This window comes from Giraffa tippelskirchi, chromosome 1 (assembly GCF_054371585.1).
Source record: "Giraffa tippelskirchi isolate mGirTip1 chromosome 1, T2T-mGirTip1v1.2.pri, whole genome shotgun sequence".
Classification (NCBI taxonomy): Eukaryota; Metazoa; Chordata; class Mammalia; order Artiodactyla; family Giraffidae; genus Giraffa; species Giraffa tippelskirchi.
The window spans coordinates 121661269-121685000 of record NC_137275.1 but is presented as its reverse complement, the minus strand read 5'-3'; the positions used below and the strand labels follow the sequence as shown (position 1 = coordinate 121685000).

The 23732-nt window shown below is 51.6% G+C and overlaps 1 protein-coding gene across 5 annotated transcripts in view; it reads right to left on the bottom strand.

Annotated features, from left to right (window-relative positions):
- The window catches only part of LOC145507614 (liprin-alpha-1-like), a 25579-nt gene extending 1887 nt beyond the window's left edge, over positions 1-23692 (bottom strand). The window contains exons 1-11 of one of the 5 annotated variants that reach the window (XM_081494531.1): positions 23608-23692; positions 20554-20655; positions 19943-20083; positions 19209-19355; positions 17478-17564; positions 14774-14853; positions 12435-12570; positions 9554-9777; positions 7554-7785; positions 1688-1839; positions 669-838 (exon numbers count right to left, since the gene is read on the bottom strand). In XM_081494531.1, the coding sequence (XP_081350657.1) occupies positions 669-838; positions 1688-1839; positions 7554-7785; positions 9554-9777; positions 12435-12570; positions 14774-14853; positions 17478-17564; positions 19209-19355; positions 19943-20044 (1330 nt within the window). In that variant the 5' untranslated portion in view covers positions 20045-20083; positions 20554-20655; positions 23608-23692. Of the gene's footprint in view, positions 1-668; positions 839-1687; positions 1865-7515; positions 7786-9553; positions 9778-12434; positions 12571-14773; positions 14854-17477; positions 17565-19208; positions 19356-19942; positions 20084-20553; positions 20656-21843; positions 22540-23607 lie in introns of those variants that run through there. The other 4 variants (XM_081494542.1, XM_081494510.1, XM_081494500.1 and 1 more) reach the window with 4 other exon arrangements.
- Between the last annotated feature and the right edge of the window lie 40 nt (positions 23693-23732).

Here is a 23732-nt window from a genome sequence, read left to right as displayed (position 1 = left end):
GACCACATCTCTTTTACTTACCCCTGTACATCCCACACCCAGCACAAACAAGACACTCAACAAATTTCTGGCTGAAGAGGCAGGAACATACTCTGTCTTCAAGGAGATGAAGCCGAGCGAGATGGGGGGCTGATGATAACACTGCGTGATGAGGAGACCCCAAGAGGACCTGCGTGGCTGTGGGGTGGGGTTGGGGGCATGCGCAGAACCCCTGATGAGCTCCTGGGGATGGGGGAGGTGGCAGGAAGGAGGGGGAGGGCTGTTCCTTGTGGGGTGTCCACAGATGGTACCTCAGCCCTCACTGATGAGCACTTGGGCAGTTTCCAAACACTTGTCACTGTTCTGCAGAAAACAATCATTGCCCAGCTCCTACTCAAATCAATTTCGTAGAATATGTTTCTAGCATTGGAGTGTAAACATCTGCTTTATTCATTCCATGCTCCATTCATCCACCCATCCAGCCAGCCATCTGTTCATCCATCCATCCACCCATCCACTCATTAACTCATCCAATCATCTTGGACCCGCCGAGAAGACAGACGTCTCCTCCACTCTTACTCCCAGGAGGACACCCAGCGTGAGTCACAGGAGCCTCGTGGGGACGACGGAGGAGACACAGAAGGGACATGCCTGCAGGCCCTCCTCCCTCTTAATGGTGAAGCACCCACCTGGTCCTGATGCCTCCTTGCTGGGGAGTCCAGGCCGGCCCTTTTCCTTCTTGCCAAACAGGCGGCTGATGGAGGACTTGATGCCCTTCTTCGGGGCTTTGTGCAGCGAACCTTGGCTGCTGATGCTGCTGCTGGGGTTGCTCCTGGGGTCTTCCTGAGAGCCTGTTGACCTTTGGGGAGAGAAAACGGCCTTTAACCGGTGCCCTCGTGCAAACACACACCCGTCCACAAGACCTACTGATAGAACAGGCCACCCAGCGCCACCCACACCTCAACCTTGCAGCAGACAGTGGAGTCTCCTTCACCAACCACACTCCACACGAGCAATGCCAGCTCCCGGCCACAGACAACCACCCGGGGAAGCTGAGATTCGCTGACTCAAGCTCTCCCCCGAGGAGGGCTTCACTCCAGACCAGCTGGTGCAGAGGGCGCTCCGACCCTCCCTCAGGGTCGCCGATCGGCAGGTGACGACGCTCCCAGAGAAGGCGAGCTCCCTCGCTCTGGGCAGTTCCCTCCGCCTCCCGCAGGGTGACCGTCCCCGGCCGCGGCAGGAGAGTGACTGTCACCGTGTAGGGCTGCTGGTCAGGTGACCACACGTGCCCTCCATCGAGTGCTGCCTGCCTCAGGACGGGAGGTCAGCAGGTGGTGGTCTGAATGAGGACAGTGTCAGTCACAGGAGGGGACAGACAGCCTCCTGAGAGGAGACCCTTGAGGAAAAGGGAGGAACCCTCAAGAGCAAATCCGAGAGGCATGGGGCCGTCACCGTCAGGAATGCGCCCCGGGCTGGGCAGACCTCTAGCAAGAGCAGGAAGAAACCTCCCACGGGAGTCAATCCGTAGAGACGGACGTTTTCTAAAAATCACTGAGGTCACTGAGCTCTTCTCCCCCAGCACCTGAAGTTCACCACTAAGCATAGGCACCTAATCCAGTGGGATTCCTTTAAAATCATCCTTCCAACTCTTTCAAGACAAGAGGCGCAGGGCTCCTGAAACTGACAACGAGGCGCCCAGGCCCCTTACCTGCGGGCGTCCCTGATGTCCTCGTGGCTGGCTGTGTGCCGCGCCCCCGTGTGCAGCCGGTCCAGCCAAAAGGACCGCAGCCAGGCGGGGGTCGAGGTTTCACATTTGATGGTCGTTTTGTCATCTAGTACCTCTTCTGGTAAAAGTGGCAGCTGAGGGAGTGAGGTAAGGGTAAAACTGAGTAACAATAGACTTTGTCGAAAAAGGCAATCACACAGGCTTTACATTATAACCAGAAACTTATTTGAAAATCTATTAGCTAAAAAGGCAATCACACAGGCTTTACATTATAACCAGAAACTTATTTGAAAATCTATTAGCTATGCTTTCTGCCAAGTCCAAAAAAAAAAAAAGCCTTCTTCTAGCTTAATGCCATCTTAAAGGACTGTCTTGTTCAAGAGAAGCAGGGTGGTGGGGCAGCGAGAGCCCCCGACTGAGTGCAGAGACCCAGGACGGGACCCTCCCTGCAACTGGGCTCCTTCCTCCCTGGAATCCAGCGACCAGATGGCCCCACCGGGCAGGACAGCAGAGAGATGCCAGCATCGTGAACCCTGCATGGCATGAACTGCCCTGAAGAGGACTGTGCTCATCGCCAGATGCTGCTCAGAAGCACCACTAGCAAGAGTAAGAAAACTCTCAGCAAACCCGTCCAGACCTTTCTGTTTGAAGGAGAAAAGGACACAGCTTGTACCACCACCCAAGTTCATTTTTAGTGATGACGCAGGTTACCGGAACCTATGACAACAAGTGAAACACAGAAAAGGTACCTGACCCCTCCATGCAGACGCCATGTGTCTGGCTTGTATTTCTCAGTAACATACAGACTGGGGGCTCACCCTGAAGTGCTTACATGCAGTTCGAGTGTGATTTGCTCACTGTGGTTTACATAAAGCACCCCTAAGTCTTCATACCTCACGTCCAAGGTAAGAGAAACCCAAGTAAGATGGTAGGTGTTGTGAGAGGGCATCAGAAGGCAGACACACTGAAACCATAATCACAGAAAACTAGCCAATCTGATCACATGAACCACAGCCTTGTCTAACTCAATGAAACTAGGCCATGCCGTGTGGGGCCACCCAAGATGGATGGGTCATGGTGGAGAGGTCTGACAGAATGTGGTCCATTGGAGAAGGGAATGGCAAACCACTTCAGTATTCTTGCCTTGAGAACCCCATGAACAGTATGAAAAGGCAAAAAGATAGGACACTGAAAGATGAACTCCCAAGGTCGGTAGGTGCCCAATATGCTACTGCAGATCAGTGGAGAAATAACTCCAGCAAGAATGAAGGGATGGAGCCAAAGCAAAAACAATACCCAGTTGTGGATGTGACTGGTGATAGAAGCAAGGTCCCATGCTATACAGAGCAATATTTCATAGGAACCTGGAATGTTAAGTCCATGAATCAAGGCAAATTGGGAGTGGTCAAACAGGAGCTGGCAAGAGTGAATGTCGACATTCTAGGAATCAGCGAACTAAGATGGACTGGAATGGGTGAATTTAACTCAGATGACTATTATACCTACTACTGTGGGCAGGAATCCCTTAGAAGAAATGGAGTAGCCATCATGGTCAACAAAAGAGCCCGAAATGCAGTCCTTGGATGCAATCTCAAAAATGACAGAATGATCTCTGTTCGTTTCCAAGGCAAACCATTCAATATCACGGTAATCCAACCCTATGCTCCAACCAGTAATGCTGAAGAAGCTGAAGTTGAACTGTTCTATGAAGACCTACAAGACTTTTTAGAACTAACACCCAAAAAAGATGTCCTTTCCATAATAGGGGACTGGAATGCAAAAGTAGGAAGTCAGGAAACACCTGGCATAACAGGCAAATTTGGCCTTGGAGTACAGAATGAAGCAGGGCAAAGGCTAATAGAGTTTTGTCAAGAGAATGCACTGGTCATAACAAACACCCTCTTCCAACAACACAAGAGAAGACTCTAACACATGGACATCACCAGATGGTCAACACCAAAATCAGACTTATTATATTGTTTGCAGCTAAAGATGGAGAAACTCTATACAGTCAGCAAAAACAAGACCAGGAGCTGACTGTGGCTCAGATAGTGAACTCCTTATTGCCAAATTCAGACTTCAATTCAAGAAAGTAGGCAAAATCACTAGACCATTCAGTTATGACCTAAATCAAATCCCTTATGATTATACAGTAGAAGTGAGAAATAGATTTAAGGGACTAATCTCACAGAAAGAGTGCCAGATAAACTATGGACGGAGGTTCATGACATTGTACGGGAGACAGGGATTAAGACCATCCTCATGGAAAAGAAATGCAAAAGAGCAAAATGGCTGTCTGAGGAGGCCTTACAAATAGCTGTGAAAAGAAGAGAAGCGAAAAGCAAAGGAGAAAAGGAAAGATATTCCCATCTGAATGCAGAGTTCCAAAGAATAGCAAGGAGAGATAAGAAAGCCTTCCTCAGCGATCAATGCAAAGAAATAGAGGAAAACAACAGAAAGGGAAAGACTAGAGATCTCTTCAAGAAAATTAGAGATACCAAGGAAACATTGCATGCAAAGATGGGCTTGACAAAGGACAGAAATGGTATGGACCTAACAGAAGCAGAAGATATTAAGAAGAGGTGGCAAGAATACACAGATGAAGTGTACAAAAAAGATCTTAACGATCCAGATAATCACGATGGTGTGATCACTCACCTAGAGCCAGACCTCCTGGAATGTGAAGACAAGTGGGCCTTAGAAAGCATCACTATGAACAAAGCTAGTGGAGGTGATGGAATTCCAGTTGAGCTATTTCAAATCCTGAAAGATGAGGCTGTGAAAGTGCTGCACTCAATATGCCAGCAAATCTGGAAAACTCAGCAGTGGCCACAGGACTGGAAAAGGTCAGTTTTCATTCCAATCCCAAAGAAAGGCAATGCCAAAGAATGCTCGAACTACCGCACAATTGCACTCACCTCACACACTAGTAAAGTAATGCTCAAAATTCCCCAAGCCAGGCTTTAGCAATACGTGAACCGTGAACTTCCAGATGTTCAAGGTGGTTTTAGAAAAGGCAGAGGAACCAGAGATCAAATTGCCAACATCCGCTGGATCATCGAAAAAGCAAGAGAGTACCAGAAAAACATCTATTTCTGCTTCATTGACTATGCCAAAGCCTTTGACTGTGTGGATCACAATCAACTGTGGAAAATTCTGAAAGAGATGGGAATACCAGACCACCTCACCTGCCTCTTGAGAAACCTGTATGCAGGTCAGGAAGCAACAATTAGAACTGGACATGGAACAACAGACTGGTTCCAAATAGGAAAAGGAGTACGTCAAGGCTGTATATTGTCACCCTGCTTATTTAACTTATATGTAGAGTACATCATGAGAAACGCTGGGTTGGAGGAAGCACAAGCTAGAATCAAGATTGCCGGGAGAAATATCAATAACCTCCGATATGCAGATGACACCACCCTTATGGCAGAACGTGAAGAGGATCTAAAAAGCCTCTTGTTGAAAGTGAAAAAATTGGCTTAAAGCTCAACATTGCGAAAACTAAGATCGTGGCATCTGGTCTCATCAGTTCATGGGAAATAGATGGGGCAACAGTGGAAACAGTGTCAGACTTTACTTTTGGGGGCTCTAAAATCACTGCAGATGGTGATTGCAGCCATGAAATTAAAAGACGCTTACTCCTTGGAAGGAAATCTATGACCAACCTAGATAGATAGCATATTTAAATGCAGAGACATTACTTTGTCAACAAAGGTCCATCTATGGTTTTTCCAGTAGTCATGTATAGATGTGAGAGTTGGATGGTGAAGAAAGCTGAGTGCCAAAGAATTGATGGTTTTGAACTGTGGTGTTGGAGAAGACTCTTGAGAGTCCCCTGGACTGCAAGAAGATCCAACCAGTGTATCCTAAAGGCAATCAATCCTGGGTGTTCATTGGAAGGACTGATGTTGAAGCTGAAACTCCAATGCTTTGGCCACCTCATGGGAAGAGTTGACTCATTGGAAGACTCTAATGCTGTGAAGGATTGAGGGCAGGAGAAGGGGAGGACAGAGGATGAGTTGGCTGGATGGCATCATCGACTCGATGGACATGGGTTTGGGTGGACTCCGGGAGCTGGTGATGGACAGGGAGGCCTGGCGTGCTCCGATTCATGGGGTCGCAAAGATTCGGACATGACTGAGCGACTGAACTGAACTGAAGTCTTCCCTAAGAGTTAATCTTGTATCAACCTAGAGGGGTGGGTTGGGGAGGGAGATGGGAGGGAGGTTCAAAAGGGAGGGAATATATGTGTACCTATGGCTGATTTTTCCTGAGGTTTGACAGAAAAGAACAAAATTCTGTAAAGCAATTATCCTTCAATTAAAAAATAAGCTAATTAAAAAAAAAAAAAAGATGATCTCTCCTGGATTCCCAGTTTTTCCGCTGGTCCTGGGTCTGAGGACAGGAAACAGTGGTGGCAACAGTGTGGGGAACAGAACCAACACAGAAAGGATGTTGTGTCAAAAGTCCATAATTCTACACATAAGAGGATCATTTCTTTAGGTAAGCATAATCTCATTTACGAATTACACAGGTTCTGTAGTGTATGATCCATCTACATTATGCTTGTAACTGCATAGTGATACAATAATTCAAACTTAGTGCTGTGGGGGAAAAACACCATTTAATGAGACATGAAGACAAAGCAGAAAGCCGACTAAGGGGACACATGCTGTGGACCACAGCACTGCTATGACCAGAGCAAGTGGGAGGACGGGGGAGGGGAGATGGATGGGTAAACTACAGCCTGGGGGGGGTGCAGTTGTGAGAGGCTGGGGTCTGGATTGATGACAACGAAGCAGACAACAGAATGAGACAGGAAATCAAAACCAATGATGAAAGCACACACACTGTCAGAGAGCTCCAACAACAAGAAAAAATATACAGAACTGTTCTTTTACAAATACTCAGAAAGAAATCAAGCATGAAACCACAGAGAAATTGTCAAAGAATACAAAGTATCAACTAATTAGCCAGTGATGCAAATTATAAAACCTGTGTGTCAAAAGACCACAAAATAAGACTTGTTATCACTTTACATGCTGCTAAAATGATTCACAGTTAATTTAATTATATGCTGACTAACAACGCAGCTAACATGAAATGGGTGGTAACAACAAAAAGTGATAATACAAGTGCAGTTACAAAGCAGAGTGCTGTAAACATGATTTCATGGGGTAAACAGCAATGCACTCAGGAAACCAAAGCTAAACATGGAAGAAAGCAGGAACATGTGCTTCAGAGCTGCACACTCTGTCACCAAAAGCCCTAGGTCGTCATCCCGTTTTTAGACTCGGAAGAGTGAGGAAGCCTGACTTCTTCCCTGGGGCACCGGGCTTTTAACCTGGTTTCACATGCAGAGCTGGCCTGAGCGTGCGGCCAGGTCCAGCAGCAAGCAGACCAGTTTAGATTCTTGGTTTTGTTCCCACCACATGTCCTGCACCCTGCAGCCAGGCATCCCCAGTGAAAAATGTGCTGCGGGGGTCTCACACGCCAGGAGAGCTGCCTATGCTTACTTTCACGAAGCTGTCTGCTCCATGAGAACAGAAACTTCCCTGCACCTGCTGTGCCCAGCACAGGCCGGGCCCAGCGTTACCGAGGCAGGCTCTGGCTGAATTCATGATGACGTGCTAAGCCAGTGGTCCAAATATCAAGACTGATTTGTTGCTGTGCGATTATGGAATGATTAAACACTAGGCAGTTTTAAAAATCTTAGACCTCTGAGCATAGCAAATGTACCTGAGTTTCTTCTGAGTAAAAAGAGAAAAAACAAAAAACAAACAACAAAAAAAAGAAAGCCAGTGTGCTGGGGGAGGGACGTGGCAGGGAGGAGGCAGACACATACCAGAGTCTTGATGCCCCGCTTGTCTACTTTCCGCGCCGAGCTGCGCCGCCTCCTTCGGGGCTTGGAGCGCCCACTGCTGGGCGGGCAGGAGCCGGCAAGCGAGGAGGCGGGACACAGGTTGAGGGAGTTCAAGGATTTAAAACGACGAAGGTTGCCTAAGCTCCCCCTGCCCACCCTGCTCTCAGTCTCCTCGGCCCGCTGCTCCGTGTTCTCCTTCTCTTCTTCGATCAACCTAAAATAGAATAAAATCCGTCACCTGCCTTTGTCAGCAGAGGAACGTGTCTGGACAACAAATTTGGGCTTGCATTCTGTGTCACGATTAGCATATTCCAGGAACAGTTGCTCAATTAACATCTCAGCAAAAAGGTTCAACTTTCCCTCTTTTCAATATTCTCAAACTTAGAATAACTTATCCTTGAGTCTTAACAAAGTGGCCCCTGATCATTCATGTTTGATTTTACTTATGTACTCTAACATTCAGACGGGGCCTGGGTGGCGACTCTCTCCCTGTGAGGAGATATCTGAAGTTGACAACCTCTACCTTCCCTGCTCTCAGGGCAGAGATGCACGGCAGTGCCTCAAGTCTTTTCCACTGGGAATCAGGAACTCTGTATAATCAAACAGCGATTCACGGACAAGCTGGAGTTTCTAAACACAAATCTCTAAACCAGATGAAGTGCTGAATTGATCTTTTTCTTTTTTTTAAGGTTGTATAGGTACAAATGCATCACTTGATGAAGTTCTCCACCAGCTTTGTGTGAGTTTCTGGACTCATGTCAATGTGCTGCATTAACCTAGAATTCACAGTTACTGCTCTTCTCCCCTAATGTCTCGCGGATGATTTTATATAGCAGTTTAAATACTCGATTATGCATATAACATGATTTTCAAAATGAAATACAAGATTCCTGCAGGTCATAACCTCTCCAGTTTCACTTCTACTTATACATCCTGAAAGTTTTTCACTGTTGATAACAAGTTGATGGGAAGAATTTACCATTTACCTCAAGTCAACATGTTACCTAAGGAAAAATCATTTTTACCTGACAACATGCTGTAAAAATAAACATATTAATATGTAACCATTCCATATTTCCTGGGGAATGGGGAAAGGCAATCTTTCTGAGCTGTCTGTGCTCAAACACGGCCCACAAAGCAGTCTGTCTCGGCGTCAAAAGTGCAGGCGGCACCACCTACGTTTGCTGGTTGTACCCTTCACCCCTGCCTTTCCCCCGGGCCCCCCGCACTCGGCTGACAGGAACGGGCACCTCGGCCTGGGCTGACGTGACAAGAACAATCTGAGCAGCAGCTCTGCCAGGTCCTGTGCAGGGTCACCAGCCTGCGGCCACTCTGAACGTGGACAAGGGACAGGAGGCAGAGCTGTGCGGGTGTGGCACCAAGCTGGCCTCGGGGCCCCCAGCCACCCGGCTGCACCCAGACCCAAGGCCCCTGCTCACCACGAGGCGGGCCTTTGGATTCTATCCCGTTCGTAAACTGTTATAACAGCCTAGACGGTGTCTAAAGAAAACATCTCACAGACACTGATGAGTTGAGAAGAACTCAAACACATATCCTTGGACCACTGTCTTACAACAAGCCAATCTTCACACTGTATTAAGTTCAAAAGGAAAATGCAGATCTGAGCGGGAATTTGCCACCCCAGCTTTTCTGTTCCAGGTGGCTTTTCACCAGAATGTGGGAGGCTCCGAGGGACACACGAGGGCGAACCTTCAGTGCTGGAGGGTGCAAGGGCCGCAGGGGACACTGTCACGGCACCTCACCCACCTTGGGGTTCAGAGCTGGTGGGGGGGGACACCCTACAATGCCCCCCACAGCCCTGGCTGACTGAGCTCTATAATCAAGGGCAATCTCGGAACGGAAAATTCTTGAAGCAGACTTGAAGTCAGTTTTCTTACTATGGAACACTCAGCCTTCTCTAAGGAGAAGACAGCTCCTCAGAGTAGCTGAGTTTCTGGGGAGCTGGGCTCGGGCTCACCCACCGGATCTCTTCGTTGATGGCGTCCAGCTGCTCCTGTAGCATCACAGTCAGGGTCTTGGCATCGCTCTGCCCGCTGGGCGACAGCAGAGCGGCCGAGCTGAAGAGGGTGGCCCTGTCGCCCCCGCCGTCAGACAAGTCTGCATCACTCTCGAACGCCTGGGCCACGCTGGCTGGCACGCTGGCTTGCTGCGCGCACTCCCAGTCCTGTTCCTTCACGGTCTGCGTCTGAGCACAAGAGGACCAAGTCTCGTTAGCGATATTCAGGGCAGCTCAAGTCTATCAGGAACTGAACACAAGTTTACATGAAAGCCCCAACTGTGGCTAAACGGGCCATGCTTATGAGACACTGCCATCTCTTAAGCGAGCAGTACTGAAGAAACGGGCAGGAGGAGAATCCACTTCCTAGATGGCCTGGTGACATTCAGGTCTTAGCGTGGATGGAAGGCAATCCTATGAGGTTATTCACAAGGGTGGGCTGATGGAGTCAGAGACAAAATCCGAAAATGAAAACAATATATCCATGCCTCCATCAGCCAGGCTGAAGGAAAATAAGAAAAAGAAATCCTTCAGCTCCGCAGCCTCTGGGTCCACCTCAGCGGTCACCACTTGTACTAGTTCACCGAGGAGCGTCATCCTCCATTTTCCAGGCTGGTCTGAACACGCACAGACAGGTGCAAGCAGGGCCAGCAGGGCCGGGAGGGCCAGCCCCCCGCGGGGCTCCTCCCGGGGCACAGGCCCGCAGGCTGTTCTGGGGGACGGCCCCTCACACCGCAAGGCGGCTCTGTCATCAGGGACATGCGGGAGAGGGCCTGCTGGGCTCTGAGCCGCCCTCCAGCTCTCACACCACACCCTTCTCTCTGCACATCTCCCCCCCGGCCCACTCTCACCCAGGTCCTGCCTTCTTTCCCAGACATGACCTCAAAGCAGCCAAGGGGCAGCCTCGAGGTGCTGGCTTGCTGGCTCCCTGTCCCCTGTGGCCAGTGCCCTCGCCCCTGTCTTCGTCACGACCCCTCCCCAGGGCTGGGCCACCCCCTGCACTGGCTCCAGGACCACCTGCCATTATTCCTGCTCCACTCCAGTGAACCAGCTGCATATGGGTTGACCCCCATCAGCCCAGTCATCACGTCCTCTCTCTTCTCTCACCTTAAAATCGCACAACGGGAACCAGCAGATTCCTCCTCCAGGGCTCCCTGCAGCGCCCACTGCGGGTCTCTGAGAGCTCCCTGGGAGAGGCCTCTACTGTCCTCCTCCCCGCCCAGTCTCCAGCTCTCGGCAAGCAGGCAGTGTGCCCGGCTCGCAAGGCAGCTCCCAGGGGGCTCCGAGGAACCCATGTTACTGAGCCCCCTCCTCTCCTTGCCCTCCCACCCCCAGCATGGCTCTCCCTGGGCACTAGGCCCCACCCTCCCTGGGGTTACTACTCAGTCCCTTGCGCCCCTTCTCAACCTTGGAATGCGGGGCACCCCACAGCTCTACCCTTGCACCCCCTATCTCTCCACGGGCACCTGCCTGGTGACTTTACCTTGCTCATGCCTTTAAACACCATCTGTATGCCCACGACCCCAAGTCCACCTTGAGCTGAGTGAGTCCTCTGCTGGATCCAGGCAGGAACACTCAGCTGCTGACCTGACAGGTCCCCTGGACACCCCATGGGCTCATCCACTTCAACAGGGCTGGGGCCCGTCTCTTAGCTCCCTGCCCTGGCAGCCCTCCTCAGCTCAGGAAACAGGCTCCGGCCTCGAGCTGCTCAGGCCTGAGCCCGGGGTCCTCCCTGATGCGGCCCTCTCTCTCCCTTATGGCCGCTTGTTGACACAACCCTTTATCTATCTCCGAGTGGCTACTTCTCTTCCTGCCTCCGGGTCTCTGGTTCAAGGTCACCCTCCTGATGTCACCTCGCTGGCCACCCTGTTCACACACGATCGTCCTCCCCTTCCTCAGACAACTTGGGCACTCTGGTCTCCTTTCCCTGCTCATTACTGTCCGACAGGCTGCGTGGGTTTAAAAATGGGTCCACAAATTCTTCCATCCTCCTCCCTTCAAGAGGCAGAGGGAGCAACTCCTGCTCAGCCCCTGAGCGAGGCAGGACTTCGCAGCTCACTCTCGCAAACAGAACTGAAGGTGTGCGGCTTCCGAGACCGGGGCGCAAAAGGCCCCGGGCTACATCCGTGCTCTTGCTCTCAGAGGGTGTTCCGAGGAAAGCCAAGCCATGAAGAGGTCCACACGGCAGGGACCTGGGCCTGTCCCCACTAGCCAGGTGAGTCTGAAAGCCTGCCATCCAGCACTGGGGGACCTTCCCATGCCTGTGCCCTCAGGAGGCCCTGAACCAGGCCCACCTGCAACAATGCACAGAAACTGTGCACTGTGACCTACTCACTGGGAAGTCACTAAGCTTTGCAGTGATTCCTTACGTAGCAGTGGATAAAGAATGCACACAGGTTTTAATTCACTGCTGCAGTCCTTCTTCTGACGATGTCTGGCCCCAACTAGCTGCTCACTGAATATGGAAGCTCAAAACACAGACATGTATGAAAAAATTCATGCCATGAATGAGGCAAAAAGATAAAGGCACTTAAACTTCCAGTGAGAATTCTTCTCACTATAAGATGATGGATATGTGTATCCAGTTACTCGTAGGACGATTTCAAAACTGTGCTAATTAGTACCATGCTGGGCCTCGCAGTAGGCCACAAGTTATCAAAATTGGTTCTTTTAAGAAAAAAAAGCATGTCTTCAAAGTAAACTCTTAGCCAAAAAAAGGAAAATGGGAAGACATAAAGCGATCTACCAACGCTTTGTTCCAAACCCATCTCAGGACCGCAGTGTGAGGGTGCAGGTGCCTCACAAGGTGCCCACCAGGGCCGGGCCGGGGGCGGGGGGGTCCTTGCCTTGGACGGCTCGTCACGCAGCGCGGCCAGCTGGCCTTTCTGGGGGTTCTGCAGCACCGCCCCGCTGCCGGAAGAGACTGCCAGCCCGTCCGCCACAGGGAACCTGAAGTCCAGGGCGCTGTCCAAGTGGGGTTGGCTGAAACACACGGGAGAGAAGAACACTGTTAGAAGGAACGAGAGCTCACTCTGTCAGTCAAGCCAGAGCCTGTCAATTTGGAAAATCGGCAATTTCACAGCAAAAGGTCCCCCGGGAGGGCATTGTCCTCCTGGCTCCAACAGCAACAGGCTGCCCGCTGCCCCGCAACCACTCAGGGCTCAGCCCACCATCTGGAAAACTCCCATATGGGGGGAAGGCAGTGCTGACGCGAGGGTGTGGAGCTGACTAGGACGGGATCAGCTGTCTGGGGCTGGGGCGTCCGCGGTCACCTCGGAGCCCACCCTCAGGTTCTAGGGCGGGGCCTGCACCTTCTCTGCTTTCTCCTTGGCACCCACACCTCCCCTCCGGCCCGCGCCTGCTCTGACCTCCCTCTCCCGCGTCATGTCCGTGGATCACAATCACCCGTCTACCTGGAACATTTTCTGCACCGCTCTCAGCGCTTCTAAAGGTGTCTCAGACATCCAGCAGCAGAAAGCCCTGAGACCCACAGCTCCGAGCTGAGCCGCACTGGTGTCTCCCATCAAAAGCAGAGATGAGCATGTCACCAGACTCTGGGCTGAAAAAGGCCCAGCACAGATGCTCAGGCCCTGAGCACTAAGACCTGGGCCTGCTGGTGCCAGGAGCTCACTCAGGAGGGGCCTGCTGAGAGGCGGTGCGGCCCCGCTTTGACTGTGAGCCGCCTGCACTGCAGGACCGCCCGGGGTCTGCTCAGTCTTGTCTCTGGGAAGAGGGTGGCACCTTCACCTGCAGGAGTCCCTAAACCCGGGAGACAGAGCCCTCCTCCGAGGACAGGACACCCCATACGTCTGCCGAGCGGCCAGGCCAACCACTGGCTCAGCCTGCTCGGGTTCACACGCTGCTCTGGTCGACAGTTTTGCAAGGAAAACTGTGCTGCGCTGAGATGGAAACCTGGACTCTCCCCGAGCCACACCTGTCTTCCCTCCCGGCTCCCCTCCTGAGGGAACCACTCCTTTCTCTCCTCGACTTCTACCCAAGGGCCCGGGGCCAGACCACACTTGCGAATTGGGTGGGAGGTACGACACAGTCCCACCGTGGACTGCGGACACTCGAGGGTCCTCTGAAGGCCACAAAGGTCTCTGGGTGTGTCGCCCCCCAACCATCACCTCCCAGTCCCCTCGTGGAGTGCAGCCTCCATCTCTCTCTCCCTCTTCAGCCAAGGCTCTTTCCTCCGGGAGACGGTCTCAGAGACAAGGTGACCATTTCCACTGGGAGGTCCTGCCAAATACGCCGAGCCTGCCCTGACTGTGAGCCAGCTTTTCTGTCCCCACTCCCTCCCTCCTGAGCCAGCATAGTGCCCCCCACCCAGCCCACACTGCCCGCAAGCCCTGTTCCGAGGCCCCCCTGTGCTGCTAAGTCCCTGCAGTGAGCCCTTGAGAGCTGCCTCCTGGAGACACCCCTCCCTTGCACCAGTCTTTCTGGCTCTGTCTTTGTCTCAAATGATATCCCCTTACTCTAGAAGAAGGCTGGGCAGGGGCCCTGGACCGCGAGGATCCCCTAAGCACACAAACACAGAAATATGCGTGTGGGCTCCAAACTGTCTCCTAAATCGGGATTCAAGCAGCAGTCGGTTTCCTACATATGAATGAATGTCACCAGTTAAGCACTTTAATAACCTTTGCTAAAGTTTCTCTCTTACTTGTGACCATTTTCCATGCAGAAGCCAAAGAAACATTTAAATACTTAATAAGAATTACTGCCGCTACAACAACGAGTAAGAAACAATCAGGATGCTCAGTAATCTGCTCGCCTCATTCATAAACCAGGTGATTCCTCCCACCGCAGCCAACGGCAAGTCATGTCTCAGTCTCCGTTCACGTAGAAAAGACTACAGGTCATTAACCTTCTGCGACTTTAAGGAAACATCAGTGTCACAGTCTGTCAGGTCCCTCAAATGAATACACCCATATATCAACTGGTCTGCACCCCACTTCCAAATCTCCGCCTGTGGTTTTGAGTTTTGTGAATACTATGACCACCACTCTCCCTGGTACCAAGTTCGACCCTGAGGAACGATGCTTGTCCCTTCCCTCTCGCTGGCCACGAAGCTACAGGCTCCTTGAGGTGCGACCATGAGCGACACCCAGTCATACTGTCCACACTCCAGACAGGCCCTTGTCACACTCAACAGTGCTGAGGGGAGCTGTCCAGGGGAGGGCCCTACCCGTGGTGGAGAGGAGCCCCTCCCAGGATCATCTGGTCCACTTTGGCTCTCAGGGTTTCCAGGTTTTTAATCAGCTGGTCCTAGGAGAGAGCAAATGACACAGCCTGCACCGCTTGCTTTCCGGATGTAAAATGACTTGCACCAAAATGTGCATAACAGGTTACATTAGTTGTTATCTACTCTGAACATTTTAATTCTGAGGAAATGTACTCTAAGCGTCCCATAGCAAATATAAACACTCAGAACAACAGTAACCCTTATAAACCATAATGAATAAGAAGTTACATCTCAGGTGTAGAAAAGCTTCTGGAGGTATCATGGCAAGCCATGAACAACGATGAAGTCTGTAGAGAGAAGCTGGACTTGGGGCGGGGGCTCGGGTCGGGGGAACAGGACTCACTCTATTGCCCTCATTCCTCTCACTGCTTTCAAGTGTTTCCCTGGAGCTCACATTCATTCCTCTACACCCCACTTCACTTCCTCATGGGGTAAAACAAGTCAAACGGGCCAAGTTTCCGAGTCACTCGACTCTTTGTGACCCCATGGACTGCAACACCCTAGGCTTCCCTGTCCTTCACTATCTCCCAGAAGTTGTTCAACCTCACGTCCAAACTTACATCTATCGAGTCAGTGATGCCATCCAACCATCTCGTCCTCTATCGCACCTACTCCTTCTGCCTTCAATCTTTCCCAGCATCAGGGTCTTTCCCAATGAGTCAGTTCTTTGCATCAGGTAGCCAAAGTATTGAAGCTTCAGCTTCAGCATCAGTCCTTCCAATGAATATTCAGGACTGATTTTCTTTAGGATTGATTGGTTTGATCTCAATGAAGTCCAGGGGACTCTCAAGAGTCTTCTCCAACACCTCAGTTCAAAAGCATCGATTCTTTGATGCTCAGTCTTCTCTACGGTCCAACTCTCACATCCATACATGACTACTGCAAAAACCATAGCTTTAACTAGGTGTTGCATTGATGGCAAAGTAATGTCTCTGCTTTTTAATATGCTCTCTAGGTTGGTCATAGCTTTGCTTCCAATGATAATTCATATTCAATTCAGTTCACTTGCTCAGTTGTGTCTGACTGTGGACCCCACGGACTGCAGCATGCTAGGCTTCCCTGTCCATCACCAACTCCCAGAACTTGCTCAAGCTCATGTCCATTGAGTGGGTGATGCCATCCAACCATCTCATTCTCTGTCATCCACTCTCTTCCTGCCTTCAATCTTTCCCAGCATCAGGGTCTTTTCCAATATGAAAATTCACATGAAAAAACGAAATAATTACCTCAAGCAATTTTTAAATGTAATAACAAAGTTGGCAAGTCTGTGTTTTATAAAATGAGCATCAATTTCATGGTTTAGAAAGCTGTTTTAGGACCTACTGTATAAAAAAAAATGGAGAGAAGACACAAGAATGATATATTTGAGACTGGCCCTGTGTTAGAAATTGCGGAGGCTGATTGATGGGTCATGGGTATTTATTATCCTACTGCATCCACGTTTGTGCATGTTTGAAATTTTCCATCGTAAAAACTTAAAAAACAGGGTCTTTTCTGTTAAATATTGTCTGTTAAAACAGAGGCTTCTCCAGCAACACAATTCGAAAGCATCAATTCTTCAGTGTTCAGCCTTCTTCGTGGTGCAACTCTCACATTCATACGTGACTACTGGAAAAACGACAGCTTTGACTCTATGGACCTTTGTCGGCAAAGTGATGTCTTTGCTTTTTAATATGCTGTCTAGGTTTGTCATCACTTTCCAGGGAGCAAGCATTTTTTTGAATCTCATGACTGCAGTCACCGTCTGCAGTGATGTTTTGTGCCCAAGGAAATAAAACCTGTCACAGCTTCCACAATAAGGCATCTGCATTCAAATATTTTTAAAGCAAAACAAAAGTTGACTTTGAATTGGCTTAGTCATAAACAGCATCCTGATCTCAACAGCCTCTGAGCAGCAGTTCTGAAAGTAAGGAAGTACACTCCTGATCGGGAGACACTGAGCTCTCTGCCTAAGCGGGGAGGGAGCCTCACCACGGGTCTCCTGATGGGAGTCAGAACCACTGCCCCCCGGGAGCCCGCGTGTGAGGCTCTGCAGTCCAGGCCCAAGAACAAAGGTATGGTGGGGACAGTACTGACCCCTGAGGCTGGACCTGGGATTCCCCTCCATTTTCTGGATGGTCTGTATGGCCGTATGGCCAACTCTTCCAGGAAACCTCTCTAAGGACTCGCTGATGAGAGCCTCCACCATCACCCTTTCCTGACGCGCCTCCTGCCTAGGAGCAGCCATCCTACACACACACCCTGTCTGGACCAGCAGTTTGGCACATGGCACTCCAGTGCCACGTCTGAGGCAAGCAGCTCCACACCTGGGCACCATGTCTTCAGTTTCATGGGCCCCAGGCTGGCACCCTCAGGTTTGTTTGAGGGGCAGTCGGGAGGTCCACCTGTATCCCAAGCAGCTCGCCGGACTGGCTGGTCAGAGCAACTAGCACCCTCCTTGAACGTGGGGATGCCCTGGCCCCTGCCCACCGCCTACGGGCGACCACCTCTGGCCCTGCTCCCGAGGAGGTGGGTGCCCGGATCAGCATGTGGGGCCACACACGCACCCACTCGACGGCAGAGACGGGAGCAGTGGAGAATGGCAGCACCAGCCCCCGCCCAAGCTGCGTCTCCGGCCCACACGCAGCCTCCCCGTCAGCACACGCACCGGCTGCAGCTCCTTGTCCTTCTCCTCCAGTTGGGCCTCCAACTGGCGCAGCCTCTCCTCGATGTTGCCGTGTCTCTCTTCCGCCTGCTGGCCAAGAACAGCGTCAGTAACGCTCGCAACGACTCTGTCCTGACGGCACGCGGGCTGTGACTGCAGGGGCAGCAAGCGGGCCATGCTCTGGGCGGACCACTGGCCCCGGGTCCGTGGGGGGCACGCCCGCATGCCGACTCACACAGCCTGCACAGCTTCGCGTGTGACACGTGGGTGACGGAGGGTGCTGGTGACCGGCTCATGAGAGGAGACGTGCACCCCCCGCCCCGGGCCCCACAACCTTGGCCGCTTCGCCCTGTCCTCGGACTGCCTGTGGCGAGCCAGCACAGGCAGCAGGCAGCGGCAAGCACAGGACACATGAGGGCCTGCGTTCTACCTTCCTAAGCTGGAAGTTAAGTTCCAACAGTTTAGCCTCCTTATGGGAGAGCTTCTGGAAGACAAAAGGTCAGACTACGAGGCCGACCGGGGACAGACAGCAGAGATGCCAAGGCAGAGAAGAAACCAACCTTGAGAGGAAGATTACAGGCAGAAGGGCGCTCCCCTTGCGGCTGTTAGTGACGCTGCTCTGGGGGGTCTGCCAGCACCTCCCACCGCCAGCCTCCCGCGACCGGCCCTCAGCCGCTCACTGAGCTCCGGGCAATGCTCCCGCAGCCGCGCCAGCACAGGCCCGGCCAGCTTCTCCGTGCCCAGCCAGTGCCCACTGGCAGCGTGGGGCCACGCCTTTCCTGCCAGAAGGACAGTGTGCCTGGCTGGCTGGCTGTGGGGACGATGCCCCAAGCAGCGTCACGTCTCCGGGACGCGGCCTCTCACCCGCCGGCTTCTGGGGACGGCGAGCTGGGAGTGGGGCCCTGGGTCTGCACGTGCCCCGCTGTGACGTCTTCAACAAATGTATGAATAAAGACTTAAAGGTGTGTTCACTGCAGAGCTATTTAAGCCATCTCTTCAACGAGAATGGGATTTTTCTAGGTCTCTATCCTGCTAGGATTTGAGTTGCTGACTGAACTCTTGAGCAGCAGTGACTCGGAGCTGAAGTGTCCCGGGGACACATAGAACACAGGACAAAACTGGAGGGAAATGAACGTAGGGATGACACAGAAGCGGGGACTATCTGACACTCAGGGAGCACTCCCATCTCAGATGGGCAGCATGACCCCCGCGTCTGCGCTCCTTTGTGGACTGAGCAGCATGGGCAGGGGCACGGAGGGACAGCACGGAACAGGAGGGAGTAAGCCTCACCAAACCACAGGATGTACAAACTTTAATCAGACTGGAGCTCTAACCCTGCCTTTTGTCACAGTGACCCCAGTTCCCAACAGGCTGCCGTGAAGTTCCCTGCTGCTCTCTGCTCTTTCAGTAAAAACGCTAACAAGACAACAGATTCACGTTCAAGTAAAACCAAAGACTCAGGAGTGGAATTCCACAAAATGGCTACACCGAATCCCAAATAATTCAAACCTGTAAGCTGCAGTCACCTCCAATTTTTAAAAAATGGATTTCCTTCCAGTACCGCTTTTTTACCATGATGTACATCCACACTTTTGAATGCAGTATTTTAGGGGCATAAGACCTTTACACTGGGACTTGATTTCCAACGTGGGAGTTACATGAAAAGGTCTTTACCTTCCTTCCTCAGGAATTCACTACTATAAAAGCCAGACACAGTTCAGTAAAAGCCATTACCCGTCGATGCATAGAATCCTCATTTGCGATTTCATTTTCAAGTTTATCACTGAGGTCGTGCACAGAGGTGGCTTCATGCTGTGCGGTGAGGTAGCATTTCTCAAGGGTAGTGATTCTCTCCTCCATGTCCGCCTTCTGGGCCATGGCCTACACCGGGCATTGCAGAGTAGAAAAGGTAAGTCATTATCACGCAACACTCCGATACACTTAAGAGTAAAACAGTTGGACTAAATCCTAAGTTTCAAATCACACATAAAGTTAGCGTCCTCAAAATTAAACTCCTAGACAGGGCCCTTTTCTGTTCAGACTTGAGCAGAAACGTGCCTACTTCAAATGTCACATTTGCCACGACTGGCACCCATCTGTCTTAACTTCTGTCTGGTAACTCGGTTTACCAAGCTTCTTTTCTACATAATAAACCCAAACAGCAAACAGTATACTAAACTACCCTGTTATTGCAAGAATTCCAGGAGGAAAGGTATCTGGCATGAAGTCAGGACCTCAGGAGTCAGGAGTGTGGTGGGCTACAGTCCACAGGGTCACAAGGACTCGGACATGACTGAGCACGTACGCAGGCAACGCTTTTTAACCATATAAAACTCTGACTTCGTACAGAAAAAATGTATTTACAAAAATTCAAGAAGCTCAAAAGTCAACTAGTTACATAAATACGTGCATCATCCACCTAATAAGGCAGCAAGTGTACAAATCCAGGACGGCCGGGTGGCTGGTACCTTCTCGCCCAGGGCCTCGTGGTGCTCGAAGAGTGACTTCAGTGCCCTGAGCACCTCCACCTCGCTGGTCATGCCGGCTGGGGACGTGCGGAGGGACGGCATGTATCGGGAAACCAGGTACTCCAGGTGCTCCAGCAGCAGCTGCAGGGTGGGGCCAAAGGAGCACCGTCAACCTCATTCTTGAATTCAGGGCCGATAACTCCTCTCAGCCGCACGCTAAAGCCGAAACCACGCTAAGCAAGTCGGAATCCCGCCAGTTCAGTCTCAAGTTAGAGTGGACTTCCCCAGTGGCCCAGTAGTTAAGACTCCACAGTTCGGCAGGGGACATAGGTTTTAATCCCTGGTCGGGGAACTAAGATCCCACACAAAGTGGAGCATGGACAAAAATGTAAGTTAAGAGAACTCCCCCCTCAAATGTACTAAAATTACATTAGCTCTCATCATAAATTTGAAGCAAGGTATGAGAACCCCGAACTGATCCCCCTTGGTCTGCTCAGTGGGAAGATGTGAAAAATGACTTGAAAACCAGACCGAGTTTAAAGACAGCAACATGGAGCCCAGTGGTGATCCCTGCAGGGCAAATGTCAACACGTGACAATCCCCCTACTGACCCTGGTGTTGTTCCTTTCGGCTTTCAGCTCAGCGATTTCTTCTTCTCTTTTAAGAAGCTGCTCCCTGCATACATCTAGTTCTTTAGTAAGTTCTATAAACTCCTAGAAGACAGTGAAATGAGTAAGTAACTAAATGCAAACACAAATTAAAAAGAGAGCGAGCTGCTGAAGACTGACCCTGTCAAGTCTCTCCAGGCTCCACGCAAAGGATCTCCTTGCCCCTCCAGAGAAGAGGGGGTCCCCTGACCCAAAGATCACACAGACCACCACAACTCAGACTGGCCTGCAGCCTCCACCTCGACCTGGCAGGCACGCGGCAGGGGAAAACCCGGAATCCAAGCCTGCCTTCTCAAGACCCAGGGACGTCTGAGAAACTTTCCTAAACACAAATCCTAACAACAAAGTGGATAAAGAGATTCTTAAATGACACCCAGACAAGTGACCTAGAACCACTGGGGAGAGTGAAGAACAAAGGTAAGGTCTACAAGGCCACCAGGCTGTGGAGTGTTCCTCTGGGAAACCTATGGCACCCCAAGGCCATCTGTTAGCCTGACTCCACTGAAGTCACCCAGTTAAACTGGTTAAAATGTTAAATTCACGTTATATGTATTTTACCACAATTTGTGTGCACACGGGGCCGTCCACCTGGTGAACTTGCTCAAAGTAAACCACATGGAGTCTTTCATTCTTCTGTTTTTCTTTGCAGAAATACAAAAATCCTGGGCTATGTATCCCCTACTACATACTAAGTATTCAGCACCCAGAACAGTGCCCAACTCTTGAAAGAGGCATATAGTAGACATGTGAAGCTATAAGGGTGTATGTTATACACGTAAACCAGTAAGTACCAGTCATTAAAATACTGGACACACTGGTGTGTGCTTTGTAAGACGGAGACGTTAAGGGGCTTAGCATTTCTGCTTCAAGGACTGACTCTCTAGCTCGATCCACATGCCCCAGAGACTCCTCCAGCCAGTATATCCCTTCTTTGGAAGAGGGGAGATGTTAAGGGGCTTAGCCTTTCTGCTTCAAAGACTGACTCTATAGCTCAGTCCACGTGCCCCAGTGACTTCTCCAGCCAGTGTTTCCCTTCTTGTGGGGCCCCCGCCCATCCTCCACGCAGCACCTGCACAACCTCTTACAAGGTCTACCTGCTGGGGCCAACCTGCTCACTAAGGCCAAACGCCCTGGCCGGCAGGGCCCACAACTGTGCTAACAAAATGAAACACAAAGCCAACGCTTTGCCGGCTGAGGGTCAATGTGACGGGCCCAGCCCCCGGCTGCTCTCACCTCAGGCCACTCTGCTTCCAGGACTTGGGCCGAGGCCAAGTTCTTCCTCCTCTTGGCCTTTGCCTTGGGGTTGCAGCACTGGAAAAGCCCCCAAAGGCGGGTCTTTCTGCGACCCATCCTCGCGGATGGGGGCAGCCCCCCACTAGGGGGCAACTGCTGATTCACAATCAGATGCCTCAGCACCCGAGCTATCACCACCGATCTCACAAAACGACCACCACTATTCACACTACGACCACCCCACTCTCACACACACAGCTCTCACACTATGACCACTGCTCCCACACTATGTCCACCAGCACCGGTGTCTCAAGAAGAAATGGCACGAAGGCTCTGCCTCCAGCACGTCTCCCTGGAGCCCGGAACCTGGAACCCACTGAGTCACAAGGGGCTCCATGGTAACAGGGGGGCTGGCCTCAGGCCCACCAGCAAGGGCGCAGAGAAGGGGGAGGGGCTGCAAAAAAAACGGCAGGTGAGTGTGGGGTGCGGGAGAAGGAAGGCTGTGCACACAGCTCAGCCCCACCGTTAAACATGACCCTGCAAGGTACTGGTTCACAGTCGAACCGAACAGTAGAAACTGCTTCAGAAACCACCACCACGAGGAATGAGCACGTCTTCTGAGTGGGCTTCTGCGCCCTCCACCCCTCAAACAAGCCTCCAGTGAGGCTAGTGAAAGGGCACCCCTGAACTGAAGGGTGTCCCCGGAACCCACCTGGCTGAGGAGGACTCTCCACGCTAGCTGCCCCTCACTCTCACCCTGAGCTCGGTCCTCCCTGACTGACTCCCTCACTCGAGCTCTGCAAGGGCTTGACCAACCTCGCTCCAGGCACTTAAAATGAACCCACAGTGGGTACAGGGGTTCATTCAACCTGCTGTGAACTCGCCCTCTTCACTTCGACCCTGCGCTGCCAGATGACCCTGCCCCGTGGGGGCTGCACGGTGGAGGTTCAGGGGTGTCCCTGCCTTGAGCCGCGACAGCCAGCGGCCCCAGACCCCGCCAGGTGCTGCCCCTCCCTCTGCGCCCGAGTCCCTCACCCCCTCTACTGGCCCCACTGCCACCCTCATGGCTCCCCACTCGCCAGGGCACAGGCCACACTACTCTGGGCTCAGCCCAGACCTCTGCTGTCACTGGAGGACCTCGGTCCCTGGGGTACTTGGGGTCCTGTATCCACCCATCTCAGAAATCACAGACTCTGGGAGAGACAGAGTACAGTTTGGGGTCCCGCCCGCAGTTCACCAGGAACACATTCTCTTTTTTCGGCTTTATCTACTGGAGTTCTCTGAGATGTCTTTTTAAAACCTCAACTGTTGCTTTCAAAAAGACTGTAAAATCACTGTGCTCAACTTGAAGAATAAAATCTTCATTTTCAACCTTAAAGTGAAACTGGAAGGAAGACTAAAAGCAGTCGTTTTTTCAAACAGAAAAAGAAAACCCGCATGTGACCGTGTCACAGAACACAGGTCATGCAACCCCTCCCTCTTCAGCCTTCTCCTCCACCAGCAGCAGCCCGTCATCACAAGGCCTGCCCTGGGCCGGCAGGGGCAGGGGAAGGGGGCAGACGGAAGGGGGCAGACCGGCTGCTCTGTCCCCAGGCCGCGTGGGTCATGTGCTCCACCTTCTTCCCAAGTTCAGTGGCACTGCAACAGCCCGGGCAAGCTGGGGATTCTGATCAGAAACACACCCGTGGGTACTAAGCAAGGACCCCTGGTTCTTGTTTTCCCCACTATCAAACAAAGATGATCAGTATAATCAGTGTGACTCACATGTGGCTTCAGACGATAGAAGACTCTTAGGGCTTCCCCACTTCCAGTCACAGACGCAGCAGCTTGTAGGTCAGCCTACTAAGAGCTAGAAAAGCTAAATACAGTTTAAAAGAGGTCCTTAGGCA